General features: G+C 46.8%; 8 protein-coding genes across 8 annotated transcripts; 4 read left to right on the forward strand and 4 right to left on the reverse strand.

Moving 5' to 3' along the window:
- BDW43DRAFT_134965 (sodium:neurotransmitter symporter family protein) lies at nt 1-2345 on the reverse strand. The gene is made up of 2 exons (XM_032038238.1): nt 615-2345; nt 1-547 (listed from the first exon to the last, which is right to left on the reverse strand). Exons 1-2 carry the CDS (start codon nt 2202-2204, stop codon nt 107-109), a joined length of 2031 nt encoding a protein of 676 aa, XP_031898425.1. The 5' UTR covers nt 2205-2345; the 3' UTR covers nt 1-106.
- A 4128-nt stretch (nt 2346-6473) lies between these two features.
- Nucleotides 6474-7194, forward strand: BDW43DRAFT_312814 (uncharacterized protein; the record flags this gene model as incomplete). Its single annotated transcript, XM_032047446.1, has 2 exons — nt 6474-6479; nt 6529-7194. 2 exons carry the CDS (start codon nt 6474-6476, stop codon nt 7192-7194), a joined length of 672 nt encoding a protein of 223 aa, XP_031898426.1.
- A 2880-nt stretch (nt 7195-10074) lies between these two features.
- On the forward strand, nt 10075-11216 carry BDW43DRAFT_320648 (NAD(P)-binding protein; the record flags this gene model as incomplete). The annotated part of the gene is made up of 4 exons (XM_032049122.1): nt 10075-10286; nt 10383-10616; nt 10668-10742; nt 10796-11216. 4 exons carry the CDS (start codon nt 10075-10077, stop codon nt 11214-11216), a joined length of 942 nt encoding a protein of 313 aa, XP_031898427.1.
- Nucleotides 11217-13812: 2596 nt separating this feature from the next.
- Nucleotides 13813-14490, forward strand: BDW43DRAFT_312816 (putative metalloproteinase; the record flags this gene model as incomplete). Its single annotated transcript, XM_032047447.1, has 2 exons — nt 13813-14413; nt 14465-14490. The coding sequence occupies 2 exons, from the start codon at nt 13813-13815 to the stop codon at nt 14488-14490; spliced, it is 627 nt and encodes a 208-aa protein (XP_031898428.1).
- A 2215-nt stretch (nt 14491-16705) lies between these two features.
- Nucleotides 16706-17825, forward strand: BDW43DRAFT_281897 (40S ribosomal protein eS17). Its single transcript, XM_032042567.1, has 4 exons — nt 16706-16939; nt 17013-17035; nt 17143-17320; nt 17387-17825. Exons 1-4 carry the CDS (start codon nt 16793-16795, stop codon nt 17462-17464), a joined length of 426 nt encoding a protein of 141 aa, XP_031898429.1. The 5' UTR covers nt 16706-16792; the 3' UTR covers nt 17465-17825.
- A 630-nt stretch (nt 17826-18455) lies between these two features.
- Nucleotides 18456-20096, reverse strand: BDW43DRAFT_281900 (uncharacterized protein). Its single transcript, XM_032042568.1, has 3 exons — nt 19790-20096; nt 19619-19722; nt 18456-19563 (listed from the first exon to the last, which is right to left on the reverse strand). The coding sequence occupies exons 1-3, from the start codon at nt 19830-19832 to the stop codon at nt 18610-18612; spliced, it is 1101 nt and encodes a 366-aa protein (XP_031898430.1). The 5' UTR covers nt 19833-20096; the 3' UTR covers nt 18456-18609.
- Nucleotides 20097-20209: 113 nt separating this feature from the next.
- Nucleotides 20210-21249, reverse strand: BDW43DRAFT_312819 (S-adenosyl-L-methionine-dependent methyltransferase; the record flags this gene model as incomplete). The annotated part of the gene is made up of 4 exons (XM_032047448.1): nt 20210-20536; nt 20599-20868; nt 20931-21102; nt 21170-21249. The coding sequence occupies 4 exons, from the start codon at nt 21247-21249 to the stop codon at nt 20210-20212; spliced, it is 849 nt and encodes a 282-aa protein (XP_031898431.1).
- Nucleotides 21250-21398: 149 nt separating this feature from the next.
- BDW43DRAFT_281902 (zinc-dependent alcohol dehydrogenase) lies at nt 21399-22969 on the reverse strand. Its single transcript, XM_032042569.1, has 3 exons — nt 22222-22969; nt 21689-22154; nt 21399-21633 (listed from the first exon to the last, which is right to left on the reverse strand). The coding sequence occupies exons 1-3, from the start codon at nt 22749-22751 to the stop codon at nt 21535-21537; spliced, it is 1095 nt and encodes a 364-aa protein (XP_031898432.1). The 5' UTR covers nt 22752-22969; the 3' UTR covers nt 21399-21534.
- Nucleotides 22970-26351: the final 3382 nt, after the last annotated feature.

Genomic DNA, 26351 nt, shown 5'->3' on the forward strand with positions numbered 1-26351 from the left:
ATCATATTCGTCTGGATCAACGATGGTCCTTGCCTCGGCAACAGTTCTATATGGATGATTTAAACCCCACACAAGCCAATCAAATCCGCTATCTCACACAGGATGTTTAAAACTTCTTCACAACATGGTTCGTATCTCTCTTGAGCTCTAAAGAGTTTATACCTCCAAGGGAAGCACCTGCCGAGACCGCTTCAATCCCGGTATGGTGAAAGGAAGTCATGGCTGATTGCCCGTCCTGCCCCCGCGGCTGATTTGGGGCAGTTTCTTGTATACCTTCATGCCGGCGGTTGAGTGGAACGAAACAATCATAGTAGCGTGGCAGAATAAGGCCCAGTAGCATGGCCAACAAGCACAAGTGGGCCAGAATAAAACCGGCGACCATCATCGGATCGTACCGGAGCGTGTGAAACTCCGGGTATGCAAAGCTAAAAATGATAGCCAGAACTGGAGCGCTAACATACCGCAGTAGAACCGGCCAGAAGACTGGAATATTCCAGTTGCTACCGCCGCCGACGATATGATTAAGGTCGTGTCGTAATTGGTTGCCCTTGAATCAGTGTTAGACTTTAATAGAACGGATAGACCAGTAATGAGGACGCCCTAAATGAGCTTACCGAATAGAACGCCAGGTACCAGAATCGGCGGAGAACGGCGTTTCGATTCCAGAAACTAGCTGCTCGCATCTCCGGGGTTTTCGCAATGCATACAGCGACGATGGAACAGAGGATATACAGGCCAAAGCCTGCACCGGCTCCAGCTGATGGATTTTCAGCGCCATGGGCCACTGCAACACCGGCTATCTGTCCTCCAAAATAGCCGATATTATAGACGACAAAGGCTGGGAGCCCCGTTTGCCCCGTTACATCGTGCCAACGGTAGGTGGTAGTAGCCCCTACCAGCTCGGACCATACAACGAAGATCAAGGCGATGTTGTTGATCCAACGGTCGATTCCATCCAGAAGGTAGAATCCAAACTCAGTACAGTATGGCAAACACATGAGAAAGGAGATCAAAGTCAGTGTCGTCACGATCGTGGGACGCGAGAACTTGAGGCCCGAATCGACCGCGAGGGTCGTAACCGCGTCCAGCATCACAAACGCTGAGCTAAATCCGAGCACCACAAGAGTGAAGAAAAGCAGGATGGCCCAGAAATTTGACCCCGGCATATGAAGGACCGCCTCAGGCAACGTCAGGAAGCCGACGACGAAGGCACCCAGCCTCTCTCCCTCTTCGGGCCATCGTCGCAAGTAGCCCACCACGCCGAAGACGGCAAACGCTGCGAAGTTCTCGAATAGTACATTACTACCACATATGAGAATGGCATCCATCACAGCGTTAGAGTGTTTCGCATTATACGAGGCGTAGGAGGTGAAATAGCCAAATCCGATTCCGGTGGAAAAGAAGACTTGTCCGACTGCCGTCTGCCAGACCGTCCCGGAGGCTAGCTGCGAACTTCGCCAGGTAGCCCAGAGTAGGCGCACTCCTTCGCCGGCATTCTCCAGACTCAGAGAACGGCCGACGAAAATGATGGTGGTGACAATCGGCAGACCCATGGTCCAGTAGACCACGCGCCCTGTCAGACCCACACCACGGAAGATGGATACCCAGATCAGGAACCAAATAAATGCGCTCCAGCCTACTGTCTCTCCAAGCACTGCAAGTCCGGGATATTTGGTGAACGCGACCACAGATTTGTTTCCTTGGCTCAAGACGCCCTCCACAGGGTCGACATTATGAATGACATCGCCCATATAGAATTCTTCAATCCGGCCCTCCCACGGTAAAGGACTGCGGAAGGAGTTGCGGAAATAGTTCATGATCCAGGCGAGATTCACGGTGAAGTACTGCGTGACAATGAAGCTTACCAGGATTGGGCCTAATCCCACACCCTTGAGCCGTCGATTGATGTTGTTGAAAGCGATCACACTGCCTCCGCGGTAGGCCTGGCCGATGGCGATTTCTAAAATGAGGGCAGGAATGGCAATGAGGAATACAGCTAACAAATAGGGGATGAACCATTGCGCTCCGTAATTGTTATAGACGACCGATGGGTACCGCAGCAAGTTTCCCTGTCCAGCGCAACCACCCATGGCTGCCAGGAGAAAGGCCGCCCGCGAGGGCCATTGATCGCGCCCATCTTCCGACTTTTTGGGCGGCGGCGCCAGCCATCCCGCGATCTTATTCAGGTACGGCACAATAAACATCGTCGAGTTGAACTGAGGACAAGAGGGTACGTGCAATCACGAGACTTATACTCGCATATGCATACAGTTAAAGATTTCATGTGCGGAGGACATATCCAGGGCATTGTGGCATTTTGAGTGGCAATGGAAATATGGGGAGACATCGAACGAAATTTTCAATCCACTCCTGATGCCAGCAAAATAAGTCATGGGCCGGTGCTCGGCACAAGGCCAAGCTGCTTGGCAGATCTATTATATCAAAGGGTTCCGGGACTTGGGCCCCTGCCAAGGGCTTGGATGCTTACGCTTGCCCTATCGTTCAGCCTTCCGCTGCACCTAGTGCCAGTGATGACACCATCGCCCTGAGCAAAGGCATCAGCACTCATTGCCGCTCGTTCTCTGGGCGATGATGGCAAAATAAAACAGTAAGCTGACTTCCCTTACCTTTCATGTTCCTTCCCAATCAGGTTTTTGAGTGATTATATGAATACGAAACCTAAGACTTGAAAGGTTAGCCTAGCAAAGAACCTAGAAGTACTACTAGCATTATCTCTAAGGCTCTATAGCCTGTAATAGACCCTGAGCTGTATTTCCGCTATTTCTTAGCAAGCCTTTGAGCAGGCCAAATTCTGAATTTCTAGCACAGTGTAAACACACTATATCTAGTTTATGTATTTCATATAAAGTATTTCGGTATAAGTGTCTCATGTCCATTCATCTTCAGGGCGTATTGGTTGGACCTTTAAGAAGGCATAGCAAGCCTCAGACCTAAATCCTTACCACTTCACGTTCAGCGACAGCTATTGTAGGGACTTGACTCCGCCCTGTATGCCTAACTTGGCATTTACAACAAGAAATACCCATGTGGCTATTAGACCCGCCGTGCGCATTAGCCGGGTTCCAAAAGCTTCGCCTTCTGGCGCCGCTGCCCTTTAATTGAGTATGGGACAACGCAAGGGGCGAAGAACAATACGACGGAGGAATAAAACCCCTACCTTCCTACGAGCCTGATATATATGTCCATTGTCGATACTATGAGATGCACAATTGGCCGACCCTGTTCATATATGAATCACATTCACTCGTGCTGACCAGTTTCAGGTCACCGTAATAACAGTGCAAGATTACAGGTTGCAGAGAAACCTATTTCAAGCATCACAGTAAGCAGTAGTAAAAAGTATAACTAACGAAGTTATCTGGATCCCTAGCTGAAACTGCGGTTTATCATCAGCGGTATAGTTTCAGGCATATGAGCACACTACCCTAGCAGCTTTCCAATCCGGCAACGCCGCATGAGGTGCAGAACCTGCCGAGGCCACTTTACCCCTTGTCGTGCCAGCTTCTGTGTAGTTATCATTATAGATATCTACATTAAACTGTTTTGGAATAGGAGTATTCAATAGACTCTACTTCCTAGTGTATGTCATATATACGCTAATCACATGATCACCTCTGTTCTCGCTACCCATGCTTCACCATTATAATTGCTTTCTGCCACAGTATAGGACTGCGAGTCCAGAGCTTCAAGCGACAAACTCCGCCAGCTAGTAAAGAGCGTCCACACTAGTCTACTGTTTCCCATGAAAACCCTGCGGGGGCAAGAGTCCTCCTGTCATACCTTCCCTCGGCTGGGAGTTGTATACTCCACTGAGAATATGATCGCAATGGGTTTGTAGTCAGGGACCAGGGACGAGCAGGAGAATTTACATTCTGAATTCCTCCTAAAGGATGGAGACCGTTGCATAATCTTGGGTGTATACAATAGGAAGAATGCTCCTGTTCGTGCTGCCTCTGGTCACATAGAAGCAGCCAACGTTATTCCGTTCTCACTAGGCTCTTTCGAAGAGGATGTTGGACGTGTTGGATCCTCGGTAATTTAGACAAATCTATAGCGGTACTTCCTAGACCTTTGATCGCGGTTGAACTTTTGTTCGAAAGACATTAACAATCATGACAACGCCATAACACTTCTGCAACCCATTCATACCGACTTCGGATCCTTTCGTTCGTCACTTATAGCCACAACAACTGTTAAATATATTCAGGTGCAAGGCTAAACCTTCAGCCAATGTTCGCTTTTGGTTGAGTGGTAGAAGCAAAGAATTTTTGCTTCTACCACTAACAGCCCCTAACGTCTACAAGATCAAGACCTTCATCCGGTTCTCTACTTTCCTGGGCCCTTATATGGCTAAACATGGACTCGTGAACCTTACCGCACATGATGGTAGATATCCGCTACCCCATCCCTTGCTCCTCGAAGCCTACAGCGCTCTTGTACACATCCTTCATGCAACAGGTATGGCCCGCCAGCGTAGCCGGTTCAGATTTCACCATGGTAAGTCGCGTCTCCAAAACATTATTCTACTGAGTTCAAAATCTGACCGTATAGGCCGGTAATTATTTTGTCTCCCTTTCACCGAGGATTCGCTCAATACTATTACAAACAGCGGTTAGGACGGTGACAAATTGAAGCACAGTAGAGTACATGGCGGGGACGAAGATCGAGAAAATACAGGCAGGGTATGGTAAGACCAAGGCCTAGCTAATGGGGGAACAGCAGCCATCGAGATGCTTCTTGTAATGTCTTCACTTAGCCTTCTTACACCCAGTAAAAGGGGAGACCAGAGGGCAGGGGATTTAGCAGAGAGAAGACCGGTCATCAGGCCGAGAGTCGCCACGGACGTTACCAGGCTACTAGTATCAAAAGATACTTCGCGCCCCTGGTTTGATAGCTACGGTTTTTAGGGCTCTTGATATATTTTTTTGCTCCCTCACAGATGCAAATAAGACAAAAAAGAAGATTTATCAAGGTAGAAGACAAATTTTAACTCATGTCGAGACAGTTACATGTCCCTAGCAGTCTAATGCAGCTAAATTCCGAGTCAGCGGTTAGTTCCTAGCCTGGTCCACGTCCAATCCACTCATCTCTTGGGCCCGTGTGTCCGTAATGTGGTCAGACCTACGAGAATCAAATGTATCCTTCAGCTCATTTCAGCACAGATTCTTCTCTCCATCTAGACAACCCTGGGAGTACTTTTCTGATCATTCTAACCCATCATGGATCGCTGTATGCTTCATAACTGTTGATTCTAGCTTACAAAGGTAACAGAGTGCGACGAGGTGAAGAAAGGCAAAGATTTGCAGCATGTCAATATGTTACGGGCTAGTGGCGACTCTTAATGACATATTGCCGGATTGAGTGATTGATTCCAATTCCTCGTGTAGCTTCAAGCTTATGCTCAGATATTTTTTGGTTGATATACTGGCTAGACGTTGACCTGGCGGCTCAAATTCATATAGTATTGCGTCGTACGTGGAACCATTCGTGCCAGCGTGTCCTGTAAATACTTGCGTATTACCCCTATTCAGTTTCAAAATCATGATTCCTCACCACTCAAGGGTGAGATATCCTTTACTCATTGTATGGCATACCAGAAAGCGGTTCCTGGACACAGTGGCTGTTTCTAATGGATGATGGTTGTTTCTACCCTCTACCTCGTAGGCTTCCGAGCTACAACATCGGACTTTTGATTTTTTTTTTTTTTTTTGAAACCAATGGTTACTCAATGTGCCTGTGGATATATAAATGGTTATAAATATAACGATGGAAGCAATAGATTGCTATCCCGACGCCCGACGTGTATGGACACACTCCACGGATAAATAGAGATTGACGCTCTACACAAGTGCCAACCCTGCATCTCTGGTTTTGCAGATATGGCAAAGATCCCGACCAAACATCTTTCTAAATCATCTTGATATTGCTAAATGGAAAGGTGTTAATTATAATTATACTTGTAAAGAAGTATAACTATCTCTAAATCTGAACCAGTACCACAAGGTTCAGGGTTTCGGTTGGGTCTCGACTTTCAAGCTGCGTGGCTAGCTGAGCTGAGCAGCCACATAACTGGATGCACGTCTCCGACCTATAATTAAATATTTCACTCAAAATAGAACAGATTAAGCATGCATATACAATGATAGGCTCATTGCTGTATCCACTATTCATCACGTACATCTGATTTACCACTCAAGGCACGTTATTATTGCTTTTTTCTAGGTATGTACGGAATTCTGGTCAGAGTCGATGCAACCCCACGTACATATCACTGCGGGGTCTCAGCGGATGAGATTCCCCCTAATATTTTCATTTACCATCCCGTATAATTCACATATATAAAGGGCTTCGACTATCTATCTATCCCACACGAAACCCTCCCTCTTTAATAGAGATCTGAATCCCACATTAAATAAACAAAACTCCCGCTAGCCCCCTCCGATGCCATAAAAATGAGCGTAGGTCTACTAATGGCTGTTCCCACATATACATTACTAACTTGATCAGAACATAAAACACTACAAAGAAGAAGACTTGGAGCCGATCTCAAATTTGACCTGGCATCAAGTTGAAACATTCCTCAAAGCTGCCTACGATCCCCGATTCTGTAGCTCCACAGCCGAAGCGGATGACAACATCGAGAAAGGCGTCACCGGGGACGCCCTCGCCGCATACGAATCATTTCCACATCTGATTTGGGCTATGGTGAAGAAAGGGGATATAAGTGTCACGGATAGCTTCCCGCGCGCGAATCCTCCCGTTCAGCCTGGGAGAGATGTGCATGGAAACCTTGACTATGCCCTGGGAGAGTACGCTAAGGATCGGTCTCCAAACGCATGGAAAATGGTGGAGGCAGTCTTCTCCAGGAATGGGTTCACCGATGCCGTGAAGGCGAAGGTCGCCAAGGCAGTTTATGATGCTCTGTTCAAGTTCATCGATATTATTGCCCCGATGTTGCAGGAGTCGGCCCTGGTTATCGTCAAAGCCGACCCAAGAATGTCATTCTATGATCCAGAGCTCTATGGTGGATTTGGCAAACGCGGCAAGGGAAGACTTGAGTCTTCAGCTTTCTCTCGGCAGGTGTGGACTGGTCATTTCAAGGGAGATGGGGATCTCAATACAAAGACAAAGAGAGCCATTCATGCGATCATTTTCATGGCTTCGAAGGCCTGATTCCCACAATTCTTGCGCTAGGGTGAAATGTACAAGGATACTGAAAGTTCAAAAGACTAGATAATACGAAGTGGATTATTCTAGCAATTAAACCCTTTGGATGCAATTCTCAAACGTATTAACGCCCATTATGATTGTTGATACTTGATGTAATTTACCAATTACTGTGTTCTCTGCCATTCCTCCTTCGATACTACTTTCAACAACATATTGCAACTTAACTGTAGTGACTCGAAATTTAACACTGTATGCTTCCATAAATAGAATTGGACTCTTGCGACACGATTCTGTGCTAGTTTCTGTTGTCGCAACTTGTTCCGCATCTTCCCTGTTGCTTTGCGTCGGTGTACGGTGCTTCTGCTCCAATCAAAGCTTTCTTGTTGAAGCTGGAATATTTCGTCTGTCTAGCCATTGGTCAAGAAAGTGGATAGTATGGATAATATATTACCGACTACTAAACGGGTTAGATCTCCAGTGTTTCTTCCAACAGCTAACCAAATGTGCCCCGGCTTTGGGGCCTCTTCTCTGTATAAACCCGGCTATACAAATTGGCTTGATATCAAGACTAGGTTTGAAGCGAGCTCATGTTGACCCATAATGAGTACTTGAGATTCAGTATCTTACAGTGAGGCTGATACAGCCCCTACCAATATGCCTCAGACTTCTTAGACTCGTCCAGATGATGGCCAACTCAATGATATCGCCACCTAGCGTAGAACATATAACATGTGCCCATGTATCATGCTCTGTAAGCAGACCTAGCGTCGCACCACCCGATTTTCATGCATTGCTGGTACAAGCGCGAGGATGCTTAAAGTAAGGGCTGGGCGTCTTAATTAACTATCCAACTGAGGTGGAATGATATGATTGAATGAGGGTCGAGACGTCACATACGTAAAATGGCAGGTGCTTTTCGGCACTGCAAGCTAACCATAGGTGGAGATGCAGCATATCTAACTCTAGATCAGTCAAGGTTATCACACTACCCTAACTTTACTTTCCAAGCTAACTACGCTAGGTGGTCCGTGCAGTTCACGACAGGTAACCTATTCCGTCGCTACCATTGTGTGTCAAGGGCATGGGCCAATGGGTTATATAATGCATTTTTGCAGTCATGAGATGCATCCATCATTCTAGACACAAGACACCTTGTGACATAGAAGATATACAAGTCGAACCATATGTCCATGAACATAGTGAATAGTATTTGCTTGCCACATTCCGTTGCAGGGAACTAAGAACATCGGCGAAATATTAGTCTTCATTTCCTACTATATGGAATCGACTAGCTATATTCTTCGAGCCTTGTGCCAGAGCTTCCTGACTTACTCAAAGCAGTATTGTAAGCAATATCCGGCAGCTAGACGAAGAATTTCCCGCCGATCGCAATTAGTTTTGGGCACTTGGTATCCGACATCCCGCCCTATTCTATCACCCACTGCTCTTATCCCCATTAGGGATGCGCTGCACCAATATTGGGATTTGAACGTTCTAATCCCGAGCAGACCCACGCTCTTGGCAACGCTAATACACATAGCCTCTGATATGTGACAAATTTGTAGAGACGAATAACAGATGTTTTTTGCTGCAGAACCTTCGATTTCGAGATCCTGCACCTGTAGCTACAGAAAGTGAGGCTCAGTTGTATTCATTCGCCAACCACTCAGCCTCGTGTGTATGTCTCCTTCTACATAATCATTATCTATTGATACCAAGATAGACTATACTCGACAGTGAAAGTCCACTATAGAATAAAAAATATAAATCAAGCCGTATATCCTCCAGATGCTAAAGCAAGTAAACCAGCTCTCTACATCAATATTACCAGATTCTCTCTGCCGGACACTTTCTCGACCTTCTATCCCCTAACAACACTGAGTCCCTACAAAGACGGCGAAGCCTTCAATGGCGCCCTGGGCGCTGGCCTCAACAGTGGATGGGCTGGAGCTGATGCTATCTCCGGCGTTGTCAATTTAGTGGACCAAGGCGAGGGTCAATGAGCAGCTGCAGAGAGTTCAGTACCCCGACGGTAAGCTCAGGGTTGATCATTCGGCTCAGTATCAGGCTGCAAATCCAGTGTGTCCTCAAATTTAGGGAGATAGTATCCACTACGACTGACCTATTCTCTAGACTAGCAGCAATAATCCTTATGCTCGGAATTAGCCATATGTTCTACGGAACGAACACGCTATTAGTAAAACATCTAATTTTTCTTACAATGAGCTGTCAAGAAAGCTAACTTGGAGCTCGTCGCAGTGATAAGTATGCCATTGAGCCTAGTAGGTTATTACTCTACTAGGAAGGCTAGCGTGTTTTTATTTTCGAATACAGAGATTAATGATATGATGCTGTGATGTCTTCTTTGGAACAGCGCTACAGAATTGTATCTAGTATGTAGGTATGCGTATATGAATGATAGTATTGAGGGCTTTTTTTTGGTCTCTTGAAATTTAAAGATCGTAGATCGTTCTGTTCAGCAAGGGATACAGAATAGATATTTTGTGGATGAATTTATTAACATACCGCATAAAATGTGCGACAAGATTCAATTGGCCGTTGAGAATCTACCTAATCCTAACTCGGTTAGCTCGTTCTTTTCAGGAGAAACCAAATGAAACAAATCTCTCAAACATAGCAAACGTAGCAAACGTAGTAAACGTAGCAAACGTAGCAAACATGAATGATGAAGCAACGAGATCTTAATACGCCAATCACATAGGGCGCTCGAGTAAACGCAAACATTGTAAAAGGCTCAAACTTAGCCTACAGTTCGTTAAATCAAACAATGATGCCTATATAAAAGAGGCTCGCTTCTGCGAAATATGTAGATTGTTGTAGAGACTTTCCTATCCAAGAATTGTGTATTATTTGAGTATTGCAATGGCTTTCAATCGCATCGCTATTTACGGGCATCGGGGCTGGGCTAGCTCCGCAATTGTCGAAGCCCTCAGCTTGTCGGGGGCTCCTATCACGGTCTTATACCGCCCAGGCTCTGATACATCAGCCCTTCCAAGTCATGTCACCGCCGTTCAAGTCGATGTAGCAGATCAGGAAGCCCTAGTTAATGCTCTCCAGGAAATTGACATTGTCATGTAAGTCCCTAAATAGATCTTACCTACAAGGGAAACAATGAAAAACAAAACGAAATTAATTATGCCCGATCTCGTACTAACATTGGTATATGCTAGATCCCTCGTTGGCCACGAAGGCGTATTAAGACAATATCAACTCGTCACTGCCATTGCCAAAACGAAGGTGCAACTATTTGTCCCATCAGACTTAGCTGCGCGATATGATGAACAGGGCATGCGCATCCCAGTTAACCAATCAAAGGGACTAGTGGAAACCGCAGCACGAGATGCGGGCATTCCAACAGCAGTGGTTCTGACGGGAAACTTCGCGGAGTTCGCACTAGCTACACCGTATGCACAATCTCCCTTCGTTCCATTTGGGCACGACTAAAAATATACAAGAGCTATGGGCGTGGACTACATCAACAACAGGATTATCTTCACCGGCGACAGTGCTACCCAGCCCATCAATCTTTGGTGAGTTCCCAACATGAATAGCTATGCTGCATATTCTCTGACAGGCTTAACAGTACACGGGCCTATGTTGCAGCAGCGTATGTATCTATATTCGCCTTTACTCCGATCGATAAACTCAAAAATCGGACATTGGCGCTTTCTGAACTGAGGCCAACTGGGAAAGATATAGCCGCGGCATTGACCGAAAAATTTGGTTCCCGAACCCTCAGCACATCGGAAACTACGCAGTCCATTAATGAGAAGATCGAGAATGCCATAGCATCTGGTAGCGCTTTTGCATTGGCATACTACTGTCGCAAGATATGGGGAACCGGGCAGCAAGTTGCCATGGTAGGACAAGATATGTGGGACCTGAAGGAGTATCCCAAAGCATGTCTTCGTGATCTTCTCATTGACGGCAACTTGCAATCCTATCGTGACATGCCTGTAGAAGTGGTGAACCTTTTCAGACCCCAACTAGAGTTATGCAAATAAACAAATAGGAAGTTAGATTATATCTATGTCCGAAGTCCAGGTCTTGTATAGACATGTCTGCCGACATCGCTATCTAGTTTTCGCTTCTTATCACGAGCTCCGGTACTGGGGAGGCAGACATAGGATCCGACGCGGAGTTAGACGGTGCAAGAGGTTGAGAAACAGGTGGTTGAGAAACGGCAAGAACAACAGCGTCTTACGAAGTAGCTATGTCTGCGGGGACGGTGCTGAGAGAAATAGTGATTTGAGAGACGGGCTTTAGAGGAATGTGTCAGGGGTAGCGCCCGGTATGAGGGCTGCCCGGTTGCGACGCCAATCTGAGTATTCAAGAAAGGCCGTGCAGAGTGATTGCTCAAGGCTGGTGCCCCGTTCCCGTAAGAAACTGAATTCGAGAAAAGCGTAAGAAATCCGGGAAGATGCCTTCTTACGGTTATAGCACATCTCAGAATTCCGTTATCCCGTCGTCAAGATCGTTTATGACATCCCGAAGGCATTCGGAAAATTTGAGATTGTCGCAGGTATTTAGGGCAGTAACTTTGCGCTCGGCCAGAGGGTTCACGCCATCTGTAATGGTATCCTATAATTGTCCACCCTGTTATAGCCTCGAATTAGCTCTCTGCTTTCTGCCCCTTTAGCCCCAGCAGTTGTTCGCAGTCGATTTCATCAGCCTTGGCAATTAGTCAAGTCGATTTAACCGATCTAATCACTGATGTTCCATTGTTTTGAAACCTGTCCAGAACACCTGTCTCATCTCCACATGTGACACGTTTATTCCCTATACAGAAGGGCGTCGGTGATGCAGGGGTAATTTGTAAGATGTTAGACCCGTGTTAAGATCCACTCCGCACTTCTCCACAGTCATTAGACAAGGCATATATAGCATATAAAACCCGAAGTTCTGTTTTTAGGTAGAGTCGCACTCTACTACGTTTCCGTTATGTAGAAATTCAGCTCTATAGAGTCCCATGATCGTACTCGGTTTCATGGCCCAAACCAAATCCTTACACTGATATGACGGCTCCCGATCCCGCTACTCCAAGCCGACCCATTAGGCAGCCTCTTCTATAAACCGGTTCAATATATGAGGCGGATATTGATAAATCCGGGGCATCAGACTACATCTCATAACCGATGCTTAGTGGGATATTAGAGCAAGACAAAAGGGAATATCGATCCCCGACTCTAGACCATCGTGCTGAAGATAGATTGTCATACTGATCTGGGCGCTGTGATCAGCAGTCACAGCCATATTATCACTTTAAAATCCCTGCCCGTTGTGAACTAGAAACGCAAATCGTTTAATGATAATCCGGCCTATGGGAAGTAAAACAATACAGGATGCTGAGACATTCTGCCTCTAGATAAGTTTGGGAAGACATCAAGATATATTTTTAGCCTGGTGGCAAGATCCCCGCGGGGTCTGGTAGAGCGGCTGCTGAACTCCTGAGATCTTTTGTAAAACGTTTCAGTTAAGTGGAGTAGTAGTTCGTAGAGAAATGGTATTCAAGCTAAGGGTGGCTGCTTCGTAGCTGTTTCTTGAGTGCTTGTCTACACAGGATTGGGTACGATTATTACCCTAATAACCCAGATTGACTGCCTATACTAGACCCTTGTATTCGCCCTATACGGAAGGCAATTCCCGAAATTGAGGAGACAAGGAACAGGATCGATAGGTCACCTCGACCGGGAATATTCCGCGGGAAAAAAGGGTTCGATATTAGCCTCAGGCAAGGCTAAACTCTAAACTGACAGTTTCAGAAAGGCAAACCCTACCTAATTCACTTTAGGTAAGTAGGGTTTCAGGTAAGGTGCCTTTCCAGAACACTGCCTCTGAAGTCACTTCCTTCAAGACATTCGAGGCTTGGAAATAAAAAAAAATAAAAAAGTTAAAGATACCTTTCTCATTCTAGGTATGTTAACCAGTCTGATTTTCTTGATTCACCCAAGCAATGTTTCTCCGCTTAGTTAAGCATCTAGAAAAGAAATTTTTCCTTTTTGGCCACCACATGGAGTTCTCTATCCGCGCGGGTCTACCATGGTTCTAGCCAGGGGAGTCTTGGCTGCTCTCGTAGAGATTGCAGAGATGAGTATGTATCCAGAGCGGTATAAGTGGAGTGGTTACATGATACGAAAGCAAAATCAAATTACAAGGCTATAGGCACCAGTGCTAATTCCTCATATGAGCCCCTGTGAGGGACTCCCACCAGCTGTTTGAGCGGTCTGTCTATCTATTATGGCAATAGTAGAGGTGGGTCTGACAAACATTGGCGCCTTTTTACGGAATCGGCTGGCAGGCGATCGGCACTATGGTAGTGAAACCTGGGACGACAGCCTGTGGACAGATCAATGGAACCCACTGAAACAACTAATGTAGGGCCCCATCAGGGACAGCCTGTTGGGCCGTTTTCGACTGGTATAAAAGATCAACTCGCAGTCTTTCACTCGACAGTCTTCTCGAAAACCAACTTCCTTCTTTCTACCTCCTATACATTCTTTACAAGCCCTGGTGGCTGTTGAACATTAGCTTTAAGTCGATCTTTAGCATTTATTTCAATCTTTTCATTTTGCGAGCCTTTCTTGCATCTCAGCTATCAAAATGCGTTTCTTCCAAGCTCTCGTCGCTCTCCCGCTCATTGCCGGCGCCGTCGCCAGCCCTCTGGACACACGCGCGACCCTTGAAAACTGCAGCGGTGAGAGAACAGAAATGATCAACAACGCCATTGCCCAGGCCGGCAAGATGGCCCAGGCGGGAGTCGACCTTATCCGCTCCAGATCCGACTACTCGAACAATCTCTTCCAGGCCTTCTTCAAGGTCACCGATGACCAATCCAAGAACCGCGTTGTAAGCGCCTTGGAGAGAATCGCTCAGGAAGCGCGGGCCGGAAACCAGGGCGTTGTGTCCTACTACTGCACACCGGAGGGTATCAACTGTGTTGACAGCCACGCTTTCACCATGACTGCCTACGGTGAGACGGATGGAACCTACGGACGCATCCGCACTTGCCCGGCATACTTCACCAAGTTCCCCTCGTGGTCGAATTCCTGCGATGTCCTGGATCAGGCCACTTCCAGCTTGCACGAGATGGCCCATACCAAGGGTGTCTTTGGGCCTGAGACGTATGGCTACGATCAAATTCATGGACTGAATGCTGGTGCTGCGTTGGAGAATGCGGAGAGCTACGCGTTCTTCTCTAAGTGTAAGTTTTGGCGAATTTCTCACCAATTGACGAGTCTAACGTGGATTACAGCGGCTTTCCTCAACTGCCGGCCCTAAGCTGAGCCATTACTTCCTGAGACAAAAAGCATTGTTGAACGATTGATTGAGTTTGGGGTTGGTGGTGTTGTCTGGGGTAGGGGTTACGTTCTGGTGGTTTTGTAATCAGCTCTCATTCTTTTCATATTGTGGTGTGGAAGTAGTCGGCGTCCGATCATTGTACTATACATCTCAGGAGACTACTACTACTACTACTACTACTACTACTACTACTACTACTACTACTATCTATTTATTTTTATATAGTAGGATCTTCTGAATTGTTTTGTATATCTGTGGATGATTTCTTGGGTTTAATGCTCTGTGGATACGTAACGCAACACATACTTCGCATATCGTACTAGCAAATCTGTAACTACCGGATAATCCGGAACAAGCTTCTAGGACTGTTCGGTATTCTATTCATTGGCATTATGTTAGTCTGTTTCATGGTATGTCCGAGATGTAACATACCGGGACATGTAGTGGATCAGTGCGGCAGTAGGGTAGGATCGTAGAAATTGCCGATATTTGATACAATGGTCCACTATGGAAGTATAAAGTTTCTATGTATCGTCGTTGACTAAAGCCTCTGTAAAGGATAAAAAAAGATCATGAATGGATGGGGGTAAAAAGAAAAGAAAATACTTCCTACCCGTAGGCCCAAGGTAAAATATATATCGATCCGGCACATCAAAAAAGCATAGCCTTGCAAAAGATAACCTACAATGTATTATACACTGTGGAACTCATTCAGCTCTTCAGTACGGCAGCCACTCGAGAGAAATATTATTATAACTTACTTTACCTGCAGCCTTCGCACCATTGATTGGTTTTGGTACTACTTTTCTTCATCATTACTCCTTTCAAGAGCGGAAACTTCGGCACTAAAGGAAACAAGAGATGAACCAGAAAGGTAAAAATAAAAATAAAAAAGGGGGTTCAATTCAAGCTGCTATATATTCCAATCCCTTAGGTCGCCTTTAGAACCTTTTTTTCATTGATGGTAGTGCAAGATATTGGTAACAGCGGGTTGATAGTCAGATAACTTAATCGGGAAAAGCAGGCAACCATGAACGATGGACCAGCCAGCCAGCTCAACAGTCAAGGGTCGGACTTTTGTGTACATACTCTTTTGGGCTTAGTTAGTGTACTGAGGGACTTATTAATCAGCTTCTGACGGATACGCACGTGATTTAGTCATCTGATTCAGCGAATTGCTGAACTGATAGTTGTCCACTATTCCTGATTAAGCAACATTTACGCTGGCCAATTCATATGTGTATCTCTATGGGTAGGTGTCGAGCAGTAACTTCTTGTTGAGTCTATTTCATTGCAGATATAATTAAGCAGCATCAGTTGCATATCATTGACTGGCAATAAAGATAGTCAATCGTACAGATTATATGATAGCGGGGAGGTTAGCCAAGGACAACAATCAAAGGGGGGCCACCATAAAGAAAGGAACAGTCTGCTGAGCTAAGGAAAAGCCCAATAAACCTTTGTAGAATGAACTTCTCAATAATGGCTATTTATCTAGATGTTGCTTGAACGGGAACTTGAAACGGTTGACAATGCATCCCTCATGACCCCACACTCAGTCAGCAACAGCGTTCCCCCACAGCCCCATTAGGACAATATACATCTAGTCTCGAGCCTGAGGGCTCACCACGAGTCATAAAAGGTTGATTTTATGATGGTATATGGGAGATCAATGTGTTCTACGGGGTCTGGAAAAAGGAATATGAAGAACAGGGGAAAAAAGAAAAGGAAAGAATGGAGAGGATTTACATGTCATGCTCACTTTGTAATGTTACCCTGCTTTATACGGAGTAACAAGGGTGCCGAATGATGATTGGATGGGCGACGGCTGTTCTGGAAGAGGAATAGCCTGGGAGGAGAAAGGAAGATTTTACGATTGGAAGATAATGTGGGATAGGGCTAACGAGTTTGCTGCCTGAACCATAAGGCTGAAAGACAGATATACTTCCTGACCGCCCAGCGGCCGTGAACAACAGATGCATGACGGCATTGTTCAATTTACAGCCTTCAGAGAGATCACAATCATAGAAACACTACCTGAAAGGATATACCAGAAGATATACATGGGATAATGATCATTGCACAACACCAGGGAAGTATGAGAAGCAAGCAGAAGAAGAGGACGATCTTGGAAATAGTATCATGTGACCACATGTCACGTGGGACGCCCGGTCGGTTAAGCGAGACTTGGCGGAAATCGGAATGCACACCAAAATTGCCCAACCTCACAACCACCCGAACAACATCGCAGCTTTTCGAGGTCGACAAATAATACGCCAAAATGGGTCGCGTTCGCACAAAGACCGTCAAGCGGTCCGCCAAGGTCATCATTGAGCGTTACTACCCTAAGCTCACCCTTGACTTCGAGGTCAACAAGAAGCTGTGCGATGAGGTCGCCATCATTGCCAGCAAGCGTCTGCGCAACAAGGTAAAATCCCCTCGTCCGCCAGTGAGGTCAACGTTGAAACTAACGAAGGATTTTTTTTTTTTCGCTGGAATAGATTGCCGGATACACCACTCACTTGTATGAACTCCCGTGTGCTTGATATTTGCGACGATGGACTGGTCTCGAAAGGACAAGAAAGAAACAAAGAACCCCACGACTAACTCGACTTTTTTCCAACTCAATAGGATGAAGCGTATCCAGCGCGGCCCTGTTCGTGGTATCTCCTTCAAGCTCCAGGAGGAGGAGCGTGAGCGTAAGGATCAATACGTTCCTGAGGTCTCCGCTCTCGACTTCAGCCAGCACTCCGAGACTGGCAAGCTCGACGTTGACCAGGACACCAAGGATCTCCTTAAGAGCATTGGTGTATGTGATGGATACCTCTTCCTTCCGGATCCCGGATGACGCTGTGCTAACCCCAACGACCCACAGTTCGATGCTATCCCTACCAACGTCATCCAGGTTTCCCAGCAGCAGGTCTCTGACCGTCCCCGCCGCTTCGTCCGGTAAATAGTTAGTCGTGCAGGATGAGACGGATTAGGGAACACCAAAAAATGACATGATACGGTTGACCTCCCTAAGGGAATGGTGGTGGTGATGATGATGTGACTTTTCCAGGGATGGGTAATGGCGTCAAAAGACTTCAGGAATAGTTACTTTGGAGAAATAGGTTCCGGGCATCTTTAGGGTGAAAAAATGATACGCCAGACCTTTTCTCGAATTTCTGTCATGTTTTAGCAGTTCTGTAAATCGCTGAATTGCACCCGAGGGCAAAGAATGCTTCTTTTGTCATGATCAAGACATCTCGTTCCACCGCCATTTTCTTCGTGTCCTTAGATATCCGGTCAATATGAGCCAGTATTCACGAAGATAAGCCTCCTTGCAAGGGTTCGTAGTTGGTACCCTAGAATCGGCTCTATTTGGTAGGAATAAATGAGCCAGCTTGCCCAGGTTACGCTTATTATGTTAGCATATCCCGGTCAATCAAGAAGATGATCCAGCGATTGGACGAGCCTTGCCTTATATAAGATATCAACCTACTTTAAATGTCATGTGTGTGGTCCAGGCCTTTATTCTATGTTGAAGTTCTACATTCGTCAGGCGGGAACAATCAAGCGTTGTGGTTACATGCATTTCATTACTAACTATGCTATATTGAGTAACCATTCCAGTCAACAGCTGCGCAGCTAAACTTCAACCCTACTTGGACCATTTTTATCGACATACCGTTCAGCCTAATGCTATCTCCCGTGGATATATATATTTAACCATCATGAGCCTCCCACAGCACTACCGCGACAGTCACCCACTGAATCTCAAGACGAAGACTTCACTTTTCACTTAATGCCATGCCAGAAGACGTTCAAGTGTATTTCATTAGTGCATAGCGATTGTCATCTCTTTTAGAGACGACACTGAACATATACAAATCCATGCCTCGGATTCTGCGCTTTACCTGTTCAGGAGCCAAGCTTTTGGACACGGAGCATGTGACATGCCGATTAAGATCAAGCTACTTTTGAAGGGAATCATTATTTATTATTTATCATTATATATCCATTTTATCTTGATGAATTCCCAATTCCTTGATTTCTATGCCAGTAGGTCGGTATAATAGGCGCCCCATGCAATTTCCTACTCGCCCCAATAGTGACTTAGACATTCTGTAAGGGCGCGTCACGAGCAGTCGCTTCAACGGCAGGTGCGCTTTTCGCTTTTTCAGACGTGTCTGCTCTGGGTTCCGTCTGCGATTCCGAAGGGATTGACTCAGAAAACAATGCAGCATGCGGCTTTTGCTTTATTTCAGCCGGTGGTGGGGTGTGGTTTTGGGGTCTATCCTCTTCTCCAGTGGTGTGCGTCACCGTCGGTTCATCGGGCACATGTATGATTGTTTCCACTGGTAGTTCTGCGGGCAGTGAGACACTTGATTCAGCATGCAGCTCGGCCGGGAAATGACGAGAATTTGGCTGCCCTCCATCCGGGGGCAATTCCACCGGTGGCTGATGTTCAGCTCCTGTATGCAACTCCAACCCCTGAGGATCTGTCCCCAGACTTCGTGTATTTGGAGTATTTGGTTCTGAAGGGGCCATCGTGGCCTCCCCCTGGAATCTGGGTGACTCTAAGATGCGCAGAAGGGACGCAGCCTCGGCTGGCGGGGGGATCTCCCCACTGAGCAACTGACTCGCAGTGGCCTTGCAGTTATAGAGCTTTTTATTTGCGGACCTTCGTTCCACCAACAGACCCCCTTCCACGCTGACCCCTCCGAATAACCCTTTGGTCTTCGAATACGCGTACATCATCGCGACTCCATCCAAATTAGCATTCCCAGCGAATTCGGCATTTCTGCCCACGGGCCCAAAGGCGATCGAAATGTTTGCGCCTAAGGTTAAACTCCCCATTCGCAAGAAGGAGCGAAGCGCGGCATCATCGAGAATAAAGACGAAATCGGTCAATTCGAATCCGAATTGGCCGCCGAATCCGACTCCGGCCAGCGAAATCGCGGACGGGCCAGACCAGCTGCCGTTGTCCAACCGTGCGATCACGAGCCCGGACCCGAACCGGGCGGATCCAAGCATTCCGGCTTTGGCTACTGTGCATATTGCCAGTCCCTAGAAGGAGAGTTAGGAAACTTCATCTGCTTAAGATTAGAATTGTTTTGCGTACCTTGGCATTGGCAAGCACTTTAGCTGGGAGCTCTTTCCCAGGGTTGCCGAAGTTTCGTGCATTCACGAAGGATTCAAGGATCTGACATGCTTTTTCGCACTCGCCTGCTGCAGTGTTAATGCTTACACTCAATGACTGGCAAGGGCTATGGTAAAAAGATAGAATACATACTGCGCAAAGAAGCAGGCAGCGGGTTGTGTATCCCTCGAGGCATGTCGGATGTATGCCTGTGAAGACTGTGTCATGAATCAACTCCAAAGATCCGGGATAGTCCGCGACAGACATTGTAAAACGAAGGGTGTGAACCATCAACAAGGCAGAATCAGGGGTTAAGGCTCCCTCGCGTGCAATGTCTGATTCTGAATAGGCGCCATAGCCACGATCGCGCCATTGGTCCTTCAGCAATCTTGGCTTCGGGAATTCCCCATCTCGGGACCGTTGAGGTTTAGTGCTTATGCCGCCAAGATACCGAGCTAAATCCTTGGTCTAGCGTCTGAATATCATCATGATCACCTCGTCTAATCGCATGAGAGATTTGGATCATTACTAATTGCCTCTAGTTTCAGAGAGCATCCGCTTATAGACGACCGTCTACTTGGGCGCATAAACGCTCAACATGTCCTGTCCTCTCCCAGCCTCGTACGATCGGGAGGGTTTCCGATAGAGTAACCTCCTAAACCGACCGGGTAATTCATCGACCTGATCAACCTCAGTCTCTTTGCCTATGTTCTTCAACCCATCGCCTCCCCGCGCCAGAATGTCCCAATGGACACCGTTCAGTCCCCAAGGCGGACCAGGCTGGGTCAGATCCTTGTACATGGGGAACTCCAGACAAACCAAGACTCCGTCGGGTCGTACTAGCTGGCCCATGCGCGCTACCCACTGCGGGCGCATCTGCGGGTGTAAAGCGCAAAGGAACTGCTCAAGTCAGTTTCCTCCCGATGCGCATCAACAATCAAGAACCGCCAAGGCGAACATACCGTGTAATCATACACTAGGTCAAATTTGACTTCTCCGTCTGTGGAGACCTGTCGTTCCCAGTTTTTAAAGAAATCTCCCTCCACGAAAGTAACACTCCCCGGCTCCACCGGTCCTGTCCACCCAGCCCCAAAGTTATACTTTTGAGGCTTTCGTAGTTCAGTTGCCGCGTATTTTCTGGCGGCGGCTACCCCAGTTGCTGATATCTCGAGCCCGTAGGCATCAAAACCATGTAGAGCGAGCATGACTACGTCGTAGCCACGTCCACAGCCCTGGTACGGTACGCTGATTAGTATCGACCCGCTTGGGAGGTTCCAAAGAACGGAGCTCATACGGGTACGAGGGCTTTTTTCCGCTCGCCATTTGACTTTGTTGGTTGGAAGATGGCGTTTTCCTCTTCCTCGATGAGGTCAACTAGTGCGAGAGAGGGTCTCCCGCGATCCCAGAGACCACTCTCATTTGAGCCCCAGAGGGAAGACCAGCCGGAAGCGTGGCCATTCAGCGGACTGGCGACGTTAGATTAAGCTCGATCGCAATGCTGAAATTAATGCTGGAGTAAAATGACTCGCGTACCGGTCCTGAAAGTGACCGATGAGTCGGCCTTGAACTACGGGTGCTGTTGTTGGCGCTGGGGGCTCCTGCGAGATGCTCATTACGGTAGATATAGAAGGGAATTCTTTAATGAACTGTATAGATGTATACTGTGGCATGGACCGCAAGAGTCGTTTTATATGCGACGGGCTGACATGACGCGGAGATAATCCCGGATGTGGGTCTAAATATCGGCCACTTAGTCACGAATTGAGTCGCCGACGGCGCACGGATTATCCAATTATGGGTCTGGGCCATACTGGTTATATTGTAAGTTCACGTCAAAGTTCAGTTTCTTGGACTGATCGAATGTTATTAGAATGTGCTAAATAGCCTCATTTGACTGCCTATGCCACTTGCAATACAGCACGACCGGCCACCTGACCAGTCTTCAGCTTTTCCACCCACGAATCCAGATCCTCTAATTTTCCCTTGGACAGGATTGGCTATCTCCGTATTTAGTATTCAAGCCGGAGGACTCGCATTTCGAGAAAAACTTACGTGGACAATACCCCGCGCCGTAAAATCAAGTGCTTCCTCTACATCTTTCAAGCTGCCGGTGATGTTCCCGACGATATTCAACCGTCTTAACGCTATGACGAGCGGCGGAGCACCTGCAAGAATGGCAGGGTCTTTGGGAAGACCTACCACAACCATCGTACCACCGGGACGGAGGTACATGGGTCCCCACTCGTAGACGGTCTTATTGGCAGCCGTCACGATCACGCCGTGCGCGCCGTGCTTCGTGATCTTCATGATCTCGTCCTTGAGGTCTGCGGGGGCTTTGAATTTCAGGAAATCGATGTATGCTTCAGCTCCAAGTTTCTGGCAGAGATCTCGCTTCTCATCTCCCCCATCAATAGCGATGACTCTCATGCCCATTGCTCGTGCATACTGAATAGCCAGGTGACCCAGTCCACCCCCAGCTCCGGGGAGAACGAGCCATTGTCCTGGTTTGACGGCGGATCTAGAATGAAAAGAAATTACACATTATCACAACAATGTCCCAAAGAGAGATAGAATATTCCCCTTACCGTTTACAAGCCGTATAAGCAGTCACTCCCCCACACATGATCGGCCCGGCTTCTTCATCCGTCACCCCATCCGGAATCTTCGAGGTATACCTCCCATCGACTAGACAATATTCCTGGAACGTCCCTGGTGCGGAAAAGCCACTATTAATCTGCTTCTCGCAATGAACCTCGTCATTACCATTCAAGCAGAACTCGCATTCACCACAGGTGCTCGCAATCCACTTAATTCCCGCCCGGTCTCCGATCTTCCACCGCTTCTGCATACCCTCCCCAACAGCAACAACAACGCCGGCCCCTTCGTGTCCTGCGATTCCATGACTCTGGGGTAACATACTCACGCCGAAACCCTTCCAGTCGTCGTGCAGGAGGGACTTGTCGGAGCCGCACACGCCAGTCCAATTGATTTTCACCAGGATTTGGCCAGGACCGGGCTTTTCGACGTCGATGTTCTTGATAGCCGTGGTAGCGGATTCACCCTCCCCTTGACGAACAGCAGCGCGTTGCTGTGTTGGGATAGTTGGAACAGTCATGTTGGGTAGTATTGTTCTATATACAGGAGTGGATTTACACTTCACAACAAATAAATCTGGGGAAAAGAACAAGAAGTAGCTACCTGTCTAAAGAACTTCAAGTGAGGGGTAAAAGCCCTTACCACGGCTATTCATAAACCAAACTCGTATCGGCACCTCGGCTTCGACTTCGGTTCATTCTGTGCGTTATATCAACAGGGGTACTGATAAACTTGCTTACTGCATATATGCACCTAGTTGGTATAACTCGCTCTTCTGCGGGGAACACTGGGGTTACACTCGGTGATAGCGATCGCACTCCACCTGAGGACCGGATCCGGTCCAATCTGATGAAGTAGTAGCTTGGCAACCGGGAACTTGCAGCAGGCTAATGCGTCATGAGACCTTTTCTCCGCACGAGTACCTGATTTAGCTCCCTTTTCACTGGGTTGAGGGTTGTTATTGGTTGCTTATTGGTTGGTTGGTGTTTTCTGGTGGCTAGTTTAGTGGGATCATCGATGTGATGAGTGACCAGTCTAGACTGATGCGATGCATAGATATTTAATATAAGCAAAAATACTAGCCGATGGATATGTATAAGCTGAGTGCTATACTACCAAGAGCTACTACTGGATGAGGGCGTTTGAGGTCATATGAGAACCTTATAGTAGGCCTTTCCATTCTCTTTCTATACAATAAAGTTTGAAAAGAACACGGTATAAATGAGGGATTCATTAAATTGTAGCATACATATCAGAGGCGCATTGGCTATTTACACGACGCCAGTTTTACTACAGTTCATTGACTATGACAGGGATCCTCAACATGTCACCTAAGCTGAATGCCTAGAAAATATGGAGATATCAGTCTCATCCTAATGTATCCTGGCTTTGATACGTGGCTACTTGCCACTACGGAGTTATTGTATCTGGTCGGACAAGCTCATTGGCAGCGCTTAACTGTTTAACGCAACAGTTGAGGATGAGCTGGAGCTCAAATCATCGGCTCGAGCCTAGAAGCCTAGCACTATGGGTCGTTGGACCTACCCATGATAGATATACCGAGCATTTGTACTTCATACCCCGTTATCGCCGAATATACTTGATTGAGTACTAGTTTCCGACCATATCATTATCCTCAGATATGGTTGCTCATAATTATCATAATGTGATTCCCACGGTTTTCATACCTAGGCCACTGAAGGTGGTGGTCATCGGTGCTGGGTTCGTTTTCCTATCAGGGCTTTATATCCGCTTTAACCTTTTGTGAGACAGGATATCGGGCATTCAGTTCGCCTATGATGTCGTGACTCAGATGTCTGATATTGACTTAGAGATATATGAGAAGAAGCCTGAAGCAGGCGGGACATGGTTCGAGAATAGATATCCGGGGTACGCACCCTATACATCTCCCCAAGCCCAGTTCACGGAATAAGAAGGGCGCTTTTGTCACCGATTCTAGCTGCGCATGTGATGTACCCGCTCATGGGTACTACTAATATAGCTGGATCCTTCCTGGTCGAAAGTGTACGTTCTGGCTGACGAAATACGCGCCTATCTGGATACTGTTATTGACAAGCATGATATTCGGATAAATTCTACTGTCACTGTATCTCTGCGGCATGGAGCGAGGAAAGATCGCAGTGGACTTCTACATTTCGACATGAGATTTCTCACGAGGAGACTGTCGTTTAATCTGATATATTGATCTACGCCATGGGAAGACTGGATAAATATCAAATCCCCTCCTTTGAAGGTCGCCATAAGTTTAAAGGTCGAGTGATTCATACGGCTACGTGGCTTAATGAACTTGACATCCATGGGAAATGAGTTGTCATCCTTGGGAATGGCGCGAGTGGGATTCAATGCGGGACTAGTATCCAATCTGGTATGCCCATTTCTCGTTTCAGCAACCTCGTAACTGACAACTGCTGAAGAAGCCGCGGAGGTCTTCAACTTTACACGACTTGCCCTATGCCTCGGCCCTACCCCTTTCGAGGCTGAGAATCGAGTGCATAGGTGTAATAAGAGGGCATATACCAACTGCTTCGATACTGATTAGGGATAGATAGCGAAGAGGAGAAGCTCTAATTTAGGAGAAATACTCAGGCCTATTATAGATTTCGATTGATTATGGAGAAAGCCATGTTGTCGGCATTCGCGATTCTCTGGAGGAGCACACGCTCCACAGTAAAGGTCTTTGATCTCTGGCGGAGCCGTATCTGAAATCCCAAAGTAGATGATCCTGAATTACAGGGGAAGATGAACCCGGATGTTACCCCGGGATGTCGTCGATGGACTCCTAGTGAACAGTACATAGCTGCTGTCTAGAAGCCGTATATTCACCTTGTGCAAGACCACGTCGCTGATCTAACAGAAGACAGGGTAAGAACGGAGACTGAGGACGAGTGTGGATGAGATGTTGTCGTCTGTGAAACCGGCTTCAATCCATATTCCCCGCGGTTTCAAAGTTGTCGGAAGTAGCGGTATGACTCTGTCCGATTGTTGGGGCCCGAGGGCCCCTGTTAGGGTTATTTGGCGGCAATGGTGGCCTAGTTTCTTAGTTTCTTTGGTCTGATGTCATGTTTCTAAGATACTCCAAAGGTTATTCTGTACTAATGCTAAGTTCAACGTTCCATCCACCGAACTGCCCGATAAATGGGTTAGCCTTAGCCTTCCCGGGTATCGAAGGGACATTGGACTATATTGTCGGAGTTCTTACTCGTCTTCAAACTGACTACCAACGATCTGTTAGCGTACGACCCGAAGCCCAGCGGGATTTCAAAAAAAAAAAAAAAAAAATGGGTCCAATCACAGATGTCGGGCATGGTATGGTCTAATTCATGCAATTCATAATGTATACCCTATTTTCTTCTCTACAGTATACCGGCCTACTAACCTATATCTTCACCAACCATACAGACAAGAATAAAGATGGGAAGGTTTCTGTTCCCTGAGCTGGATCTACCAATCATTACTATGCTGCCACCTAGATAAGCCACTGGGAGGACTTCGACTTGGTGTTCGAGGATGATCTTAATAATAGATATCAATATTTACCCAAATATACCCAAATATCGACCTGTCCAAATACTCTGGAGATCGTACCCATGCTTATGGACTCCGGCTTGCAGCCATCTTTCATGACGCCGTTGCCAAAATTCATATACTTTTGTGCCGGATTAGGCTACGCGCCAATTACGGTTACATTCTAGGTATAGTGCCTGGCCTTTCTTTTTCAACTCTTTTAGTGAAGATGCTGGTGATATTATTCACATGTATGACCCGCAGGCTCTGTGCATATCACTGTATGAGTACTAGGAGAATTGAAAGACATAGACTGGATTACATACTATCTACGCACTGTCAAGATCCCTAAATTGTAAACTGTTGCTTTCTGTGGAAGAACCAAAAGATATATTCTTTAGACCTTTTAGTGCAATTGAACGGCTTGTTGTCGAGTCGGGTTATCCACGGAATTTGAGTGGGCATGTGAGAGTCATTTATGGGCGGAAGATGCGCTATTTAAGCTGTGACGTCGAAGAGCAGGCCGTTGTTCCAATGGTCAGGGGTATATGGAAGACAGAAGACGCGGCGAGCTTCACACGAGGGGGAGGATACT

The sequence above is a fragment of the Aspergillus alliaceus genome (assembly GCF_009176365.1).
Source record: "Aspergillus alliaceus strain CBS 536.65 unplaced genomic scaffold BDW43scaffold_33, whole genome shotgun sequence".
In the NCBI taxonomy this organism is placed as follows: domain Eukaryota; kingdom Fungi; phylum Ascomycota; class Eurotiomycetes; order Eurotiales; family Aspergillaceae; genus Aspergillus; species Aspergillus alliaceus.

Bases quoted from the DNA above. Each gene is read 5' to 3' on its own strand.
- BDW43DRAFT_281900 (XM_032042568.1), bottom strand. From the start codon at position 19,832: ATGCCTCGAGGGATACACAACCCGCTGCCTGCTTCTTTGCGCA. The intron at 19,723-19,789 runs GTATGTATTCTA...ACACTGCAGCAG, and splicing joins GCTGCCTGCTTCTTTGCGCA to GCGAGTGCGAAAAAGCATGT. The intron at 19,564-19,618 runs GTACGCAAAACA...CTCTCCTTCTAG, and splicing joins AAGTGCTTGCCAATGCCAAG to GGACTGGCAATATGCACAGT.
- BDW43DRAFT_134965 (XM_032038238.1), bottom strand. From the start codon at position 2,204: ATGTTTATTGTGCCGTACCTGAATAAGATCGCGGGATGGCTGGCGCCG. The intron at 548-614 runs GTAAGCTCATTT...CACTGATTCAAG, and splicing joins GGTACCTGGCGTTCTATTCG to GGCAACCAATTACGACACGA.
- BDW43DRAFT_281902 (XM_032042569.1), bottom strand. From the start codon at position 22,751: ATGACTGTTCCAACTATCCCAACACAGCAACGCGCTGCTGTTCGTCAA. The intron at 22,155-22,221 runs GTAAGGGGAATA...TTTTCATTCTAG, and splicing joins GCTTATACGGCTTGTAAACG to ATCCGCCGTCAAACCAGGAC. The intron at 21,634-21,688 runs GTAAGTTTTTCT...ATACGGAGATAG, and splicing joins CGGCGCGGGGTATTGTCCAC to CCAATCCTGTCCAAGGGAAA.
- BDW43DRAFT_281897 (XM_032042567.1), top strand. From the start codon at position 16,793: ATGGGTCGCGTTCGCACAAAGACCGTCAAGCGGTCCGCCAAGGTCATC. The intron at 16,940-17,012 runs GTAAAATCCCCT...TCGCTGGAATAG, and splicing joins GCAAGCGTCTGCGCAACAAG to ATTGCCGGATACACCACTCA. The intron at 17,321-17,386 runs GTATGTGATGGA...AACGACCCACAG, and splicing joins ATCTCCTTAAGAGCATTGGT to TTCGATGCTATCCCTACCAA.